A 15,158-nucleotide genomic window follows, 5' to 3' on the forward strand; every position below is an offset into this window, starting at 1 on the left:
CTCGTGCAACGGACAGGATTGAATGAGGATATCAAGGTGAGAACGTGGCAAGTTGCAGTTCGGTGTGCGATGGGCCAGATAGCGTGTCTAAACCGCGGGAATAGTAATGGCGCTAGCCTTCGTTTCTTGTTGTCTCTATCAGTCAATCATGGACGGGAGGTCGGAGGTTGCGGCCGGTCCAGTCAAATGAGACGCTGGCGTCAACTTTGGCGGGTCTCTGGCAGCTGGTGGGGTCATTTGGCGAGCCAAGAAGTGACCGATCGGTCTGCGAGTCTGCGTGGCACGGGACCGTCCCCAGAGAGCAGTGGAGCAAGCTCTGGTAGAAGCGGTCCACTCTCAGAGTTGCAGCCAACCAATTGGAGGGAAGGCAGAGACGACTCGGGCAACGTCTCCTTCCTACCGAAAGACCAGAACAAACGCAATCCCTCCGAGCAATTGCTCAGAAGCAGGACGGGATAAACATGGACATGGCTGGTGCTGGCCGATAAAGCTGTCGAGTAAAGAGCATGGGGCTTAGGTGGAACAGTTCCTTTCCACGATGGCCAAGCAAGAGTGCTCGTCTCACCTCTACGTATGGAGTACCTGCTTCATTCGGCTGTCGTCTCGACAATCCTGGAGCTCAGCAAAATGTCTGACAACGATTGTTGGTGGTTGGCCCCGAAAAGAACACCGGAGCTCTTCCAGTGTTGCAGCGCAAAGAACCAGGGCGACAATAGAGCCTTGATCTCTGAGCCATCCAACAATGAAGGGATGGGATCCCATTACACCAAACCAGACATGCTGTCTGGTTGCAAGCTCCAGTATTCTGGAAGTATCACGAATGGTTGTCGCTACCGATGCAAAACGGTATTGTCTAATTGCAGGTGCTCTTGTTGCTGTAAAACCCTCTGGCATACCATATTCCCATGAAACCCATACTCAAGCATCGTATTATACATGCACCGCCCAGCTGCCTTCAACGCCAGCGAAGTGGGTGTCCTGGACTCCTTACGCCTTGCCCCGTGCTCCGCGATAACTCACGCGGCCGGCACTGTTCTGTTGCCTTTTTTCATTACCCATTGTACTGCGCCCGAACTTCCGTGTCGTAGTATTGCCAATGAACGCCTCAGATCCTAGCAGCTTTGTGTAAAGAGAAGCAGAGGGGTAAATATGCACACGCGATGCAAACGGTGAAGCCCGAATGGAAGCAATCAGGCAGCGGCGATGGGAACTGGCGCAGGCGAGTTGTCTGCAGCAAAGCTGGGCGTGCCCTGCATCTCCACGTCCCCGCCATTGTTGCTGGCCTCGCTTTTAATCTGGCTGTTGTCCTCCTTGTTCTCCTTGTTACTGCCTTCCGAAGCAGGCGTGGAGCCCTCGGCCGACGACTCGGGCCGAGACCTCGGCGGCGCCGTCCATCGGGGAATCTCCCATACCACGCCGGTGAAGCTCTTGAGTGTGAAGCCGCCCTTCTGCCACCTTCGGCACGGCTTGCCGGAGCGGTCCAGCGCCCGCAGGCCGGCGTTGATAGCGCCCTGGTTGGCCTTGGGGCCGAGCTTGTGCGCAGGCACGGAGCCCCGCCCGCCTTCGACGGTCCCGTCTTCGCTGTCGCTATGGCGTTAGCAAGATGCATATTGCAGAGAAATGCTTTGGCTTGGCGAGGGGGAGGGATTCCAGAGACTGCAGAAGGAGACATAAGGGGTGAGGGAATGGGGCACCTACAGCCTCTGCTTCTTCTTCGGGCCAGGCTTTCCCCTGATTTTAGGCTCGCCGTTGCCATTCGCAGCGGCTCCGGCACTTCTCTTCACGCCCCTTTTCTTTGGGCCCTCGGTGGGTGGGCCCATCGAGGAAGACTGGGCGGCAGGTGTGCCCGCGGGAGGCGAGTTAGGAGTCGAGTCGGAGACGTTCTCGTTGCCCGAATTGAGCGCTGCAGCCGGCGATTGCTTGGCCGGCGTGTCTTCCGGGACGAAATCCGGGTCGATGATGGCCCGTAGCTTATGTGGCGGCACCTTGATGGTGACGATTTTGCTGGGCTTGGAAGATGCTGCGCTGGTGACGGCGACGGCGGCCGTGTTGCTCGACTTGCGCCGGTCCTTGGCCGCAGCCGCGTTTTTGCTGGACGGAGCCATCGCTGACTACCTCGTTGCAAAGCTGAATCGATACGTAGGCGTGAACGGTGGAGCGCCGTTGATGGCTGGGATGGAAACGACGACGACGTGGATTATGGCTAACGGAGTGGCAGAGAGAGAAATTGCTTTGTCACGGCGATGATGCTTTGAAGCGGGCGTGGATGGCTCGGGGATGGGCGATCCACTGGCTGGGCGTGCAAGGGGCGCACACAATCGGCAGCTTCTAGTGAGAATGTGCCGTATCGACTTTGGCGTCGCACTTTTATTTCGCGTCGGCGGCAACGGAGACGGACTGTCCGCTGAAGGGGCGTGATGAAATTGGTGATGCGATTGTGGTGGGCGTTTGGTTGGGTTGGGGAAATGATGAAAGGAGGATCATGGGACAGGCCTGCAAAAGTTGGGAGCCATCGCAGCCCTGGTGAGGGCGCGGGCGTCCACCTGTTTTGCCTTCATGCTGCCAAAGAATCAGGTCGGCAGTCGACTTGTTCGCAGGAACGGAGGGGACGCTGCACGGAGTCTTCCAACAAGGGAGTCTCGTCTTTGCTATTCTGGGCGTGTAACGCTTACCCCTAACCCTAATATCTCATGCGCCAATGGCAGGCCGTTCCGCTGACAGGGCCCTGGCAAGCGTGTCAAATTGCGCTCACAAATGGACCATGATTTTCACCACAAGAACAGTCCGTTTGCTGGATTCCCCAACTTGTGGAGAGCTCGTCATTCAACCAGCCAGGTCCGATGCATAGTGCGGACTTTACGTGCCGAGTTGAGGAGATCTTCGGAGGAATTACCAGCCCTGCCTGCTCCATATGTTGCATTCAATGTCTCTCCGCCACCTCACCCGCCCGTCACTTTCATCTTAACTCGACTACGTTACCGCAGCTTGGGAGGTTGCGTGTCGTCAAACCGTCGACAAAGGAATGACCTGCAGGCAACAGCGATAGGCGCATGGAGAGAAAAGAAACCCAAGGAATCTCCTCTGCAGCAGTCGCACCCACAGCGCCTTCCTCCTGACGCCAGGTGACCACTCATCGACACACCAGCACAGACTCGATGCCAAACCGTTTCGGGTAATGAACGAAAGGGGCGAAACGGGGAGGGCTGGGGCCAGTCGGCCACCATCTCCAATCGTCGCATCCACTTGCTGAGATCTCGTCACGCCGTGCGGAACATCTGACGTGGAACGCTGACCAACCCGGCTGACCGCAGCCTGATGATCCAAAAGTTTCACGTCTTCGCAACTGCCCCAGTCCAGCCGAGAGCCATCGTCGTTGATGGGTTTCGGGTCCCCCCCCTACATAACCGATCGACCGGATTGGGTTCACTCAACCTGCTCCTCGGGCGCATGTTGCTCTCTCCGTTGGCCGGCGGTGCTTCCAACGCAATCCAATTGATAACATCAGCTAGATCTGGACGCAGAGAGCATTGCTTCGCGGATCATGTCCCGACGCCTGAACGCCGAGCTCCTCGCGCCCAGCTCCCCTCCGGGGACCCGCGAAACCAATCGAATCTCGAGAGGTCAGCATCCAGGCGCCAACAAACTCGGACGGGAACCACCGCGTTCGAAGTCGCACTCACAAAACAATGTGCCCCTTTGTACTGCAACCTGAAATTGATTAGCATCGCTCCTGGGCAGCCTCAATGCCGACTGTTCCAGAAGAACCTCAACAACAAGTGAACAACGCTTCGCATGCGCTCTATCATTCACAATCAGGCACCCGAGCAATTGTATTGTGCTGCATAACCAACGGGAATTTCAAACCTACCATGTTCGTCAAAGGTCATAGAAGCTGTTCCGTATCAACACATATCCGTCGTCTAGAAGTACAGGTCGAGTAATCATCGATGCTGTCGACGGTCAACCTCCCGCATTACTCATTCTTTAGCTCCACGTGCAATCTTTAGACAATACAATCCAACCCAGGTTTTGTTTGCTAGTGCCGAGGTTGTCGGTAAGGAAACAAGACAAACTGGCCAGTAGTGAGCGATGGGCTTCTTTCTTACTTTACTGTTCATCTAGGTATGCCTATATTTTTTACCATCTTTTCTCACATTCTCGTACCAGGTTTTCTTAAATGCCCTCTTTTCCCGTAATGACTTGGAAGTCCTGCGATGTGCCACGCTAACACACAAACCAGGTGAGGTTGGTAGTGCATCCCACTCGTCTCGCATTCCAGGCCATCGATGTCTGGGACGGTGTCCTGGCTTATGCGAGACAAGGAGAAAATGAGACTGGCTGGCCTGTTGACGTGCCTACGACTAGCTGAGCTTCATCTGACCGGTGCACATTCCAGCCGCGAAATGTACGCACGCCTGGCGTAGGCGACACATCAGACCTACGAGTCGGCTGGCCGGGACACCGAGTATATACGCGCGGGCCCGCGGGTCAGAGGAATAGGGAGTTCATGATGCCAACTGCGTCGGATGGCCAGAAGCAGGATCAAGCATTTCGTCAGTCATGTTCCCTTCGTCCTCTACGGCGTCCCGGCCACAGCAGCCCTCCTCGCTGGGGCTGATGGACCGGCCATACGTGCGGCTCAGAGGGGGCACCTCCTTGTCAGCCTGCCACTCGGAGCCAGATCAGACGCTCCCCCGGCCGAAGTTCGATCTTGAGGACGGCTCGGGGGCAGTCGCACATGGAGAATAAGCGGCCAGTCGACGCTACCACGACCCTCCAGCTCACGCCCAGCGGCCTCCCTGACTCCCTGACGATCATCACACCTGTGCCTTCATCGGCTGTGCCCGTGCCGCGTGGGTACCGAGCCCGACATATGGACTGTCCCAACCATGGCCAACGCTGAACTCTACAGCAGCTGTCGCTCGCAATGTCAGGCCTGTATCATCCATCTTCAGCCCGCGGTCGTCGAACAATGTGGCCGCCCAGTTCAACCAATCCCATGAAAACGTCAATGTCAGCCTCTTGGAGGTCTGCACCGACACCAACGCAGATATCGTGGTTCTGGGCTGTCTGACGCACGTCACCTTTGAAGGGAGCATCTATCCGGTGTTGCAGCTGGTGGATTATCTGCTTGCCTCGGCTTATTCCATAGACATCATTCTTTTGTAGCAAACATGCATACAGCATCTCACTCCCAAGGACACAAACCTCCCGGATGCGCCATCTGGCGCCCGGCCTTTCCTCGTATCCCACCCTTGAAAGAGACATCGCGCATTGCCAGATCATATACGGCAAGCGGATTCTTCTAAGTATCGGCGGCCAAACTCCCTATCGCTGGCCTCCGACCAAGCCGTTACCGCCTTTGCAGACCGCGTCTGGGAGCTTTTGGCCCCATGAGGAGGATCGATCCCGCCCTACGCCCATGCGGTTCTGCGGTCCTAGGTGGGTTTGATATGAGTATGCTACTCTTCTTCTCCAAGCTCCGCCATCACCGTTTCCCATAATTACTAACACACGAGAAAACTATAGACAAGCAGGGCGAGCAAGCCGCGAACTTTGATACCTTCGCCGCCACGCTGCGCTCGCACTTTGCGGCCGACAAGTCCAAGGTCTACTTCCTCTCCGCCGCGCCCGGCTGCTCCTACCCTGACAAATCCGTTCACCCGGGGTACCTCGTGCAGAGCAACTTTGTCTGGCCGAGGTTTTACGATGACCCCGAGTGTGAGGTGGGCTCAGACCGGTCCTCAGATGCTGTCAGGGTTTGGTTGGTCTCCTAATCCTTTTCCACCCTGCCTTCCCGACCCCAATTTCTAGGCTGTCGACGATTGAGCTGATAATGGTATTGCAAACATCTGGTCTAATGCGCTCAAAGACGGCATCGCATCCGTCCGCGACAGCACGGCATTCCAAACAAGGATTTATATCGGCTTGTCGGCGAGACTGGACACTGTTTTTGGGTTGTTGGGGCCGCCTGTGCGGGAGAAGCTTTGGGGCGTCATGCTTGCCCCGGATAATGGAGCTGGGGGGATGGTGACTGGGTTGTTGGTGTTGATCAAGGAGTTTCTGAGGCTTCGGCTTAAGTGCGCCGGCAAGAGGGAGGTGGTGGGGTGATGGTTGTGATGCAGTGAGTGGGCATACAAGGGGTGAACTCTGTGAACCTTGCTGTCTGGGTTGTAGCCATCAAGGTACACGCCTATCTAGAGCGAGTAGATATAGTCCTTCAGTCTGGCCCATTCGAGTCGGGTCGATCTTCTCAACCTCTCCCACTCCCTCCTACTCATTTCCGCTGCCAAACATATCATGAACACTCTCGACCTGGGTTAAGGTGCACTACCGCGAGGGCTAGCCCCGAATACGGCCGCGGTCTCTCGCATGCAACCGACTTGAGCAGGTTTCATTGGTACTTCATGTATGTTTCTGTCCCCGTCATGGTAGCTATTCCCAAGCTGTTGCCAAGTACCGCAGGCCCTCGTCATCTCGTCCAAAGTAAGGTAACCATCCTGCACTCATAATACTCATTTGCCCTTTGCAACTGACGTTCGCTGCACACCCTCCCAATGCAAACCATATACAGCCCTCCGCATTCACTGCGGCATATGCTCGAACGGCTTAGCCAGATGCTCCTGGCAGAACGGCAGCTTGCTGACGGTCCAGATCTCGGTATCCTATCACCATCGAAACCCCCACCCCCCTGCGTTAGCCTACGTCCCCTTTTTGTACCATCCTCACCGGTGTTAGGACAAACACACACACACACACATACGGACACGCAGCCAGTACAAGGCATTCATTCCCAATCCAAAGGAAGACACGAATCAAAAAGGGAGAAAAAAGGAAACGGAACATACCGGCTTCAGGCCCTTCTTGATTTCCGTCGCCAGCGAGCCGCCCTTGAGCGCAATGATGTCGGGCGCGGCGTCCGGGTCGTGGGCGATGGGCGAGCCGCACTCCCCGCAGAACCAGCGGTAGACGGCGTTGCCCGAGTCGGCCACGCCTTTCCACTTCTTGAGCGGGCCCTGGACCGAGAGCTTGTCCTTGGGGACGACGCAGACGAGGGCTGTTGGATTTGAAAAAAGGGGTTAGTTGCTTTTCGCTTTAGGGTTTTCTGGAAACGTGTTACGTGTGTAGGTCGTGGCGGGATGGGTTGGTTGAGAGGGATGGATGGGAGGTGGGTGTTAAGAGGATCTTCATGATTGAGGGGAGGGGGTGAAAGTGACGTTGAAGGCGCGGGGTAGGATAGGTTAGGTGTGATGACTTGTGGAAGCCTTTTCGGACGGTGAGCAAGTGGGAAGAGTAACACGCACAGTAGGTCGAGCCGGACTGGCGCTGGCAGTCGTCGCAGTGGTCGTAGCCGGTTAGGAGAGGTTTGTCGACGTCGACCGTGTAGGTGACGGCTTTGCAGAGACAGTGGCCGGTGAGGGTCATTTTGGGTGTTGTTGGGGTTATGGTACCGGCGAGAATTAAGGTTCGGTGACACTGGAGCTCAAGTAGATGAAATTCGTGAGACTGAGATTGTTTTGTGAAAGCGGGACACGTTGGTATCGAGGGGATTGTCAGTCTTGTTTAAATACAAATGGCGGAGCGCAAAGCAACTGCTGCGGTGGAGGAAGCCATGTCCGGATCTGCTGGCAACCGGGAGGCAGGTACATCGAGCAGGACCGGCGTTGGTACTCCTCGACTGGAGCTCTCCGAGAAGCTTCTAGGTTCCAGTTCTCGGGTGCTCTGTGCACTGTGCTCTGCTCCGAGCTCGAGCCTCGACTCCATGCCCATTCCAAATTTGCCGGCTGAGCCCACAAAGAGGGAACAAAAGACAATGTAATGAATGGTTGGATATGCGAGTAAGCCCCCGACACGCGATTACCATGAGAAGCTGGATTGCGAACTCTATCTTGAATCCTTCCAACATGTGTAAGTGGTCGCTTTGAACACAGCATCTGACTCAGCAACCACTCACTCACGGCTTCAGCCCCCGTTGCTGTGGTCTGCACCTACGTAACAGCCCAAGCAAGGTACTTCCGACTTCGTCCATGGATGTATCAGAACTTATCACGCCCGCACAATGCGGGAAGCCCCGACCGTCAAGCAGTTAACCATTGCGGAAATAACCCGCAGTTTGCTCAAGTTACTGGGAAAACAACTGTCCTGTGAGCAAAACCAGATAGGAGTTGAATCCTGGAAGGCAACATCAAGGATTGGACAAATTGCTGGAGTAGAAGATGCGAGTTTGCGATGTTTATGTAAAGTCTGTGAGATCATCCCCGCAGCGGGGTAGCATTCTTCGTCACCATGTCACGTAGCGGCCCCACTCAGCCCCCGGTTCGGACTCGGCCGGCCTACGGGATTCGACGGACGGGACTGAGGCAACTCCGATTATTTGGAATTCACAATTAGGCTCCATTAAGATATGGCGCCCTTCAACTACTGTGTAGTTGGAAGCACCAATGGAAACGGAGAAGGGCGTCAAAACCTCCGACATCCGACGCTGTCCCAATGCACACCAGGAATTCTCCGAGACCCGTCACTGTACGTCTTTTCCTTGCATCACTAATAGGTACCATTCTTTGTCTAATTGAGTGGCATACAGCCAGATATAATGCAACCGACATGGTTTGCCTATCTGCCCAATCCGCGCAAATGACTTCTTGCGTGGTACAAATACCACCAACAAGCGCCTGTGACGGCCATGCCGTGAATATCCAGGACGGGGCCCCTCCTATATACTGGACCAAAACCCCTCGATCTCACCTCGCAACAACAAACAAAAGAAACGACGCCATACCCCAAACAAGGAACACCGGTACCAGCACCAACTTCACAATCAGCCACCCCCAAGACTGCAACGCAAGCTTCTCCGCCAGCAGTACCCTCAACACGCACCAACGGTACACTCTCCTCACCCTCTCGTCCTCACACTCCAAGACATAAGCATCCATCCCCGACAACCCCCGCCCCTTTCCACCCCGGTCGCTCTCCCTTTGCTGCCCATCCAATCTCCTACCAACACCACAACCATAACGCAACACCAACTCCTTTAACAACGACCGCACAACCCTCCCCAGCCCCCCAACACGCAGGTGCCGTATCAACCACCAAACATGTCCATCCCCGCCCTTCTCATGATCAACTTCCACCCCGGCCTCCTCCTCCCCACTCAACCAGCAGTAGCCAGACCTCAAGGACTTTAACTTGGACGAGCAGCCAAGCGGTTCGTTCATGGCAAGCCTGGCGAGCAAATCCCGCCGCGACACCCAGATTGTATGGTCGTCATCGAGCTCGCTGAGCAGAGCATCGACGGTGTCAATGTTGGTGTAGCGGACAAAGCCGATGTAGAATACCGGCGTGAGAACTTTTAGCTCCAAACTCTCCATCTCCGTCGCGGTATTGGCGTGGGAGGAGCACTGTTGCTGTTGCTGTTGCAACATCATCAACTGCCGGGCAGATGGCGAAAGCATCATCAGTTGAGAGGCAGTGGTGGTCATGCCGCCCGGTGCCGTGTAGGTGATGGATAGCGGGGTCGGAGTCTGGTCCAGCAGGTGCTGGAGGTAGCGGCGGAAGATGGGCTCGAGCTGTCGTTCCGTCCAGGTGGCGCGTCGGCTGATGGTTCCGTTCAGGGGCTCTGGGCGAGGCCAGACGCGCAGTTTGTGGTGTAACAAGAGCCGGGCGGCTTCGAGAAGGATGCGCGGGAAGGTGAGCAAACCGACATGCCACCAGGATGCGAGAAAACGGAGCTTTTGCATGGCTGCCATGGTGCAAGGGTCGATGGGAGGGCCTTCGGCGGTGAGTGAAGAAACAATCTTGGGTTGTCCTTTGGAGGAGAGCAAGGTAATGGTGACGGATATTGAGCCTTTGTCGTGCGTACACGGGCTCAGGGGGTCGGAGGCCGTCACCATGTAGGAGCCCTTGCGAGAGTTGAAGGGCGAGACGTGGAAGTCCTTTGGCCATGACTGCGTGAACGCTGGTCGGCAGTAGCCGCTTGGTTGAGGAGAGCGCTTGCCCTGGTTTGCTTCAGTCTGTTGCCGGCCATCATCCTGGCCGACCTTGTTGTCGCCTGCGGTCAGGAAATACATTCGGCGCTCGTCAGATGTGTTATTGACCTCCAGGATCATGGCTGCGAGGCGCTTGTCGGCATCGTACAGGTACCAAAAGGACACCGGGTTAAACTGGTAGCCCAAAAAGCGAGCTGCCGTCACCAGGTACGCATACGGGTAGCTTGCCGGGTCAGCACCCTGTCCCAGTCAGCATTGAGGTTGTTGTCAGGAATACAGGTCCGTCTACCTGAGTCCGCAGGTATTCGTCCAGCTTCCCCCGCAGTCCCAATCCCGACTTGCCACGCTCCAAATAATCGCTAGGATCGATGGAGAACCAAGCCTTCGGCCTCCGTAGGGCGAGGCCAATCCATGGAGAGTGGTTTGGCTCGCCCTTGGCCTCGACCGAGACCATGCCCCCTGCATTGTCCTCGAAGCCCACAGGGATGCCCACAGTGAGGTACGAGTATGAGAAGGCATGCTTTGTCGGAAACAAGCGGGCGTGATGTGTCCGGCAAGGGAATAGAAGGACGCTTCCTGGCCCATTCCATTGTATCGTCTTATTCTTTTTTCTCCTCGTCACTCGTAGGAGCCGAACGAGAAGGAAAGCGAGAACCGAGGTACTGAGCGTGGCCTCCAAGGAGGTTGGGAAGACCACGGGTCCAAGAAGGTAACGGACCAGGTGTCTTGTACAGACGGTCATGCAGAAAGGCAACATCGTCTCATGGGCGAGATTCGGAAGAACATTGAAGTAGACGGCCATGATGAAGGGCGACAGGATACTTGGTGAGGATATGGCCAGGGCTCATCTGGAATTGTACCAAGCAAGGTGGGTGACCAAGCCAAAGCAAATCGTCCTTGCGTGTCGGTGACATTCTGGCAATCTAATGAATCCACGCCTAGTTGGAGAACTGAACTCTTCTATCCGTGAATTGGACGGTGCTCGGTGAACAGGTGGGCTGTTCACCTGTTCAATGATTCTTTCTGTCCGTACTTTTGAGGTTCCAGTTTTCAACGGAGTTGATGTAACGTGAAGACGCTACATAAAATGCGGTAAAAGGCAGCACAGCTGAAAATATTATTGTGTATTAACCAAAGCGATCACCATTAGTCAGCTTGCTCTTCGACCCAGAACACCCTTGCAAAATCCTTTTCGGACCCCACAGCCTCAGGGCAATGTGGCGCGGCGGGGGTGTTCGCCGCTCGAGTCACCGCCCAGTTCGACGGCCGCCCATGGGCTTCTGCGAACCGGGGCAGCCATACTGCTAAAAACCCCCCGCCTTGACCAAAAGCGTGGGAACACTGACTAAACCAAGCCCAACATCAACGCCTTTTCAAGTCTAGCCATCGGCCTCGCTGTTTCATGATTTCGCCGCACCGCCCGCAGCGTATATAGAGCGAACGCAAACGACGACTTTACCCATTTCCTTCGTCATTACTCCTTCACCTCACCCCTACCAACGACAAACTCGAGTCACCGACCGCTCAGCCCGGCCTTATTGATCTGTCCTCTTCCCATCATATCACCTTCATAACCCCACCGTCAACACACTCCAAACCGTCAAGATGTCTGCCTGGGATACCGCCGAGGTCAAAATCGGCAAGAACGTCCGCAGCGGAGGCGTTGCGCGCGAAACCGTTGTTCGCAGCCAGTCGGCGCTCAACGCAGCCAAGCGGGCCGGCGCCGCCATCACAACCGAGAAGAAGTTCGCCGTAGGCAATGCCGTACGTCCCACTTCGCCCATCATCCTCTTGTTTCAAGCCCCAGATTAACTGTTCTCCCCATCAGGCCTCCAAACCCGGCGTAGAAGGCCAGCGGCTGACAATGGTCGACCGGGCCGATGACATCGTCAAGCCCAAGACGGTCGGCATTGAGGTCGGGAAAGCGATCCAAAAGGCGCGCAACGAGTACGCGAATCCCAACGGCTCCAAGGGCCTCACCCAAAAGGAGCTAGCCACAAAGTGTAACACGACGCCGACCGTCGTGGCCGGTTTCGAGCGCGGCGACGCGGCGCCCGACCAGAAGGTGCTGGCGGCCATGGAGCGCGTGCTCAACGTCAAGCTGCGCGGGAGCGATATCGGCAAGCCCAAGTTTGAGAAGAAGGAGAAGAAGTGAAGTGGGAATGGCCTACTTCTCTGCTTGTGGGGTGGTTGGATGGCTCCTCGCTTGAGAGGGAGGGACCGGGTTTGTCCGTATGGGTCGGACGACATCGGGTACGCGTCGAGTCGCGAGATGGAGTTCAGCTTGGCAAAGGGACGGACTGGTAACAGCGGCGTTGCTGCTGGGGTATGATGATGTATGATGGTCGGGCAGCGCGCAGATGCGCTTTCATGACCGGTTTGAATGGATATTTAGCGAGGACTGGGCCGGTTGCGTTTGCCCCTTGGTGGCGGCGTTTCACCGCATGGGGCGAGGACACATTGCGGATAGACACGCCTTGCGAGGCAAGATAGACCTTTCGTCTTGGCAAATAACACATTCCATTTCAGAGTGCGCACATGTCCACCAGTCATACTAACTATATTAGATTCAGATACCGATGTCCTCCATGGCGCCGTATAACTCCAGTTAAAAGATACAACCGTGTCAAGCCAAGCAACCACACCAGTTGATACAAGTCCAGAATCCAACAATTCCACCCGACACCACGTCAACACCGGGAATGACAAAATACAAAAACACCGCTACCCCAACAAAACCCTCACCCGCCCTTCCACCTCCGCCTTGGTCGGCTGCCGCGCAGTCTCACACACCACATTCTCCCTCCCTCCAATCTTCACAATCCTCAACCACCCGGGAACCACCTCCTCCGCCAGCAGCCTCACGCACGCCGCCGCGTCCTCTTGCGAGGCGGGCGTCCGCACCGAGTCCTTGAGCCGCACCATCAGCGCCGCCATCGAAAACGACACGCGCCCTTGCTGGCCCTGAGCCTTGCACAGCATGCCGATGACCGCCGCCACGTCGGCTGCGCGATGCAGGGCCGAGCGGCGTTGCAGGTCCGCCGGGGAGGGCTTGTTGTTTTGGGTGTGTTGTTGTTGGGAGAGGATTGTCTCCTTGAGGCGGATGCGGTCTAGGAGCGTCATTTTGGCGCCTGCGCCTGTGCCCGTGGTGGATTCGGTGGTGAGTTGTGCTTGGGCGGCTTTGGCTTCTTGGTCTTGTTGTTTCTTGAGGGCGATGCTCTGCTTGAACGCGTTGAGGGTTGTCTGGGTTTTGGCGGAGACTAAGGCGGCGGAAGCGCCCGGCTTGATGGGCGCCTTGGGCAGCGTGCTGATGAAGATGGTTGGAGGCTGGTCGTTGCTGCGGCTCAGCCAGAGCGTGCGCAGGTTCGCTTCAAAGTCCATGTTGAGCTTGGGTTCGCGGAGCGGGCTGGGCGAAGAAGAGTCCCCATGGAACTCGATGCAAATCTTGTCGCGGCCATAGTCGCAGAGAGAGAAGGGAGCCGCGGTCGTCGGCTGGGCGATGCTGCAGCTGCAGCTGGTGGGTTTGGTGGGATTCCAGGAGAGCACGCCGATTAACCGTTGAATGTCGTCTAGTGTCACCATGCGCTTGCCCCAGGTGCGCGTCACGCTTGAGTAAAGAATGCGCAGGTCGATGGGCGAGGCCGTGCCATTGTGGGCGTACTGCATGCCGAGCGTTCTGAGGAAGGCAGCGTGCAGGTCCAGGAGGTCGAGGAGCTCCTTGGGCAGGTCGAAGTCATTGTGAGGAGCGCGGCGGTGTACGGTAGTCTTGCTTCGCTTGTTGATGGGAGACGGCTGGAGGCTCAGACGTTCGAGCAGCGCGCCCGCTTGGCTGGTTTCGTCCGAATGGAGTTTGCGCTTCCGGTTGGATGAGGAAGTGGTCGCTGTGCGGCTAGGCGTGCTCGCGGTAGGCTGGGTCTCAGCAAACCTCACGCTCTTCCTTTTCTTTGATACAGGAGTAGCAGGCGCGACTGGCCGGGGTTCGGGCTCCTGACACGGCTTCTTGGATGTGGACTCGACTTCATCGTATTGGGGCTTCCTCTTTTTGGATGTGAGGACGATTTCGATATTGGCGCTACGCGCCGTAAACGGCACGGCGGTCTGGATTGATTCCTTCCCAGTGTTCCCCAACTTTGAGAGCTTGGTGAAGCTTGAAGAAGGTGTGGTAGGCGCGCTGGACGAGACCAGCTTGCCGCGGGGAGTCCGCGTCTTGCGTGTGAGAACACCAGGCATCGTACTTTCTGTTCTGACAGAACTTTTGTGTGCTTTGGAAGGTACAATGATCGATGTGACGACTGCTGAGTTGCAATTGAGGAAGTTGCACGTGGAAAGTGCTAGATGAGAGTTGAGGAGGTGGAATGGGGGTTTGAGAAGCGAAACCAGGGAAGGAATGCACGCCCCGCACGCGCTACGCGTAAAGTGGCAGGCGCGACGCGCCTTTCGCGACTCGCAGACCCCACCACAATAAGACCTCATGCAACCTGCAATACGGAATACTCCGTACGGATACTCCGTCACGAACCATAACGACCACAACGATTGAAACATGAAACTATGGCGCCTAAGCTCCTACGGGTCGAGAGGCAAGATTATGTTGGTATTGCCGCTTTCTTTCGAGACCTTCGCATCCGTAAACCCCCCGCCTGGAGACATTTCATTCGTGTAGGTACCTTAGTTCCCAACTCACTTTCACCTGGCTTTGGAACATAAGAGTTGATAGAAGTCGCCCATGTGTACCACAGTAGTGCACCTCTCGGACCCCATCCTAGAATGCTTCCCAACAGCAGCCTCCTCCCATCTGCGCTCCATCGGTAACCTTGTTGATTCGTCGACATCATGGAAATTCTTCCCAAAAAGCCCTCGCATATCGCTGCAGGTCAGGAATGCTAATGACGAAATCCCCACCTTCCTGCGGCTCCGGATTTGGAAGAGAAAGGACTTTGAACCCCTTGTGACTTGTTAAGATACCGGATTGGTTGTCTCGTCTCGCTGGATGGTGATTAGTAGACGTCGGACCGGGTGGAGGTGAATCGGCCCCTCCAGGTTCAGCTCCTCTTACCATTTCTCAAGGATGATCTCAGGTTTGCTGCGGTCAAACCTGGCGAGGATCACGATCTTAACATCGTGTCGTGATTCCCGAGACCGCCATTCCATGTCTTCGTGGAGCTCCTCCAA

The 15,158-nt window shown here is 56.1% G+C and overlaps 7 protein-coding genes across 7 annotated transcripts; 3 read left to right on the top strand and 4 right to left on the bottom strand.

The window, feature by feature from the left end:
- Nucleotides 1-1,190: 1,190 nt before the first annotated feature.
- On the bottom strand, nt 1,191-2,105 carry N657DRAFT_578552 (DUF1711-domain-containing protein; the record flags this gene model as incomplete). Its single annotated transcript, XM_062789325.1, has 2 exons — nt 1,191-1,581; nt 1,699-2,105. 2 exons carry the CDS (start codon nt 2,103-2,105, stop codon nt 1,191-1,193), a joined length of 798 nt encoding a protein of 265 aa, XP_062644887.1.
- Nucleotides 2,106-4,773: 2,668 nt separating this feature from the next.
- N657DRAFT_137579 (uncharacterized protein) lies at nt 4,774-5,534 on the top strand. The gene is made up of 4 exons (XM_062785916.1): nt 4,774-4,857; nt 4,916-5,028; nt 5,093-5,457; nt 5,530-5,534. Exons 2-3 carry the CDS (start codon nt 4,928-4,930, stop codon nt 5,307-5,309), a joined length of 318 nt encoding a protein of 105 aa, XP_062644888.1. The 5' UTR covers nt 4,774-4,857; nt 4,916-4,927; the 3' UTR covers nt 5,310-5,457; nt 5,530-5,534.
- N657DRAFT_683216 (glycoside hydrolase family 18 protein) lies at nt 5,394-6,111 on the top strand (the record flags this gene model as incomplete). The annotated part of the gene is made up of 3 exons (XM_062796554.1): nt 5,394-5,457; nt 5,530-5,721; nt 5,873-6,111. 3 exons carry the CDS (start codon nt 5,394-5,396, stop codon nt 6,109-6,111), a joined length of 495 nt encoding a protein of 164 aa, XP_062644889.1.
- Nucleotides 6,112-6,584: 473 nt separating this feature from the next.
- N657DRAFT_578420 (carbon-sulfur lyase-like protein) lies at nt 6,585-7,425 on the bottom strand (the record flags this gene model as incomplete). Its single annotated transcript, XM_062789314.1, has 3 exons — nt 6,585-6,665; nt 6,849-7,057; nt 7,305-7,425. The coding sequence occupies 3 exons, from the start codon at nt 7,423-7,425 to the stop codon at nt 6,585-6,587; spliced, it is 411 nt and encodes a 136-aa protein (XP_062644890.1).
- Nucleotides 7,426-8,535: 1,110 nt separating this feature from the next.
- Nucleotides 8,536-10,728, bottom strand: N657DRAFT_624221 (uncharacterized protein; the record flags this gene model as incomplete). Its single annotated transcript, XM_062790707.1, is given in 4 exon segments — nt 8,536-8,967; nt 9,096-9,137; nt 9,157-10,226; nt 10,276-10,728. The coding sequence occupies 4 exon segments, from the start codon at nt 10,726-10,728 to the stop codon at nt 8,742-8,744; spliced, it is 1,791 nt and encodes a 596-aa protein (XP_062644891.1). The 3' UTR covers nt 8,536-8,741.
- Nucleotides 10,729-11,230: 502 nt separating this feature from the next.
- On the top strand, nt 11,231-12,517 carry N657DRAFT_648492 (MBF1-domain-containing protein). The gene is made up of 2 exons (XM_062793524.1): nt 11,231-11,750; nt 11,815-12,517. Exons 1-2 carry the CDS (start codon nt 11,592-11,594, stop codon nt 12,139-12,141), a joined length of 486 nt encoding a protein of 161 aa, XP_062644892.1. The 5' UTR covers nt 11,231-11,591; the 3' UTR covers nt 12,142-12,517.
- A 67-nt stretch (nt 12,518-12,584) lies between these two features.
- N657DRAFT_648493 (uncharacterized protein) lies at nt 12,585-14,348 on the bottom strand. The gene has a single exon (XM_062793525.1). It carries the CDS (start codon nt 14,214-14,216, stop codon nt 12,711-12,713), a length of 1,506 nt encoding a protein of 501 aa, XP_062644893.1. The 5' UTR covers nt 14,217-14,348; the 3' UTR covers nt 12,585-12,710.
- Between the last annotated feature and the right edge of the window lie 810 nt (nt 14,349-15,158).

The sequence above is a fragment of the Parathielavia appendiculata genome (genome assembly GCF_033297405.1).
Source record: "Parathielavia appendiculata strain CBS 731.68 unplaced genomic scaffold N657scaffold_13, whole genome shotgun sequence".
NCBI classification, from domain to species: Eukaryota; Fungi; Ascomycota; class Sordariomycetes; order Sordariales; family Chaetomiaceae; genus Parathielavia; species Parathielavia appendiculata.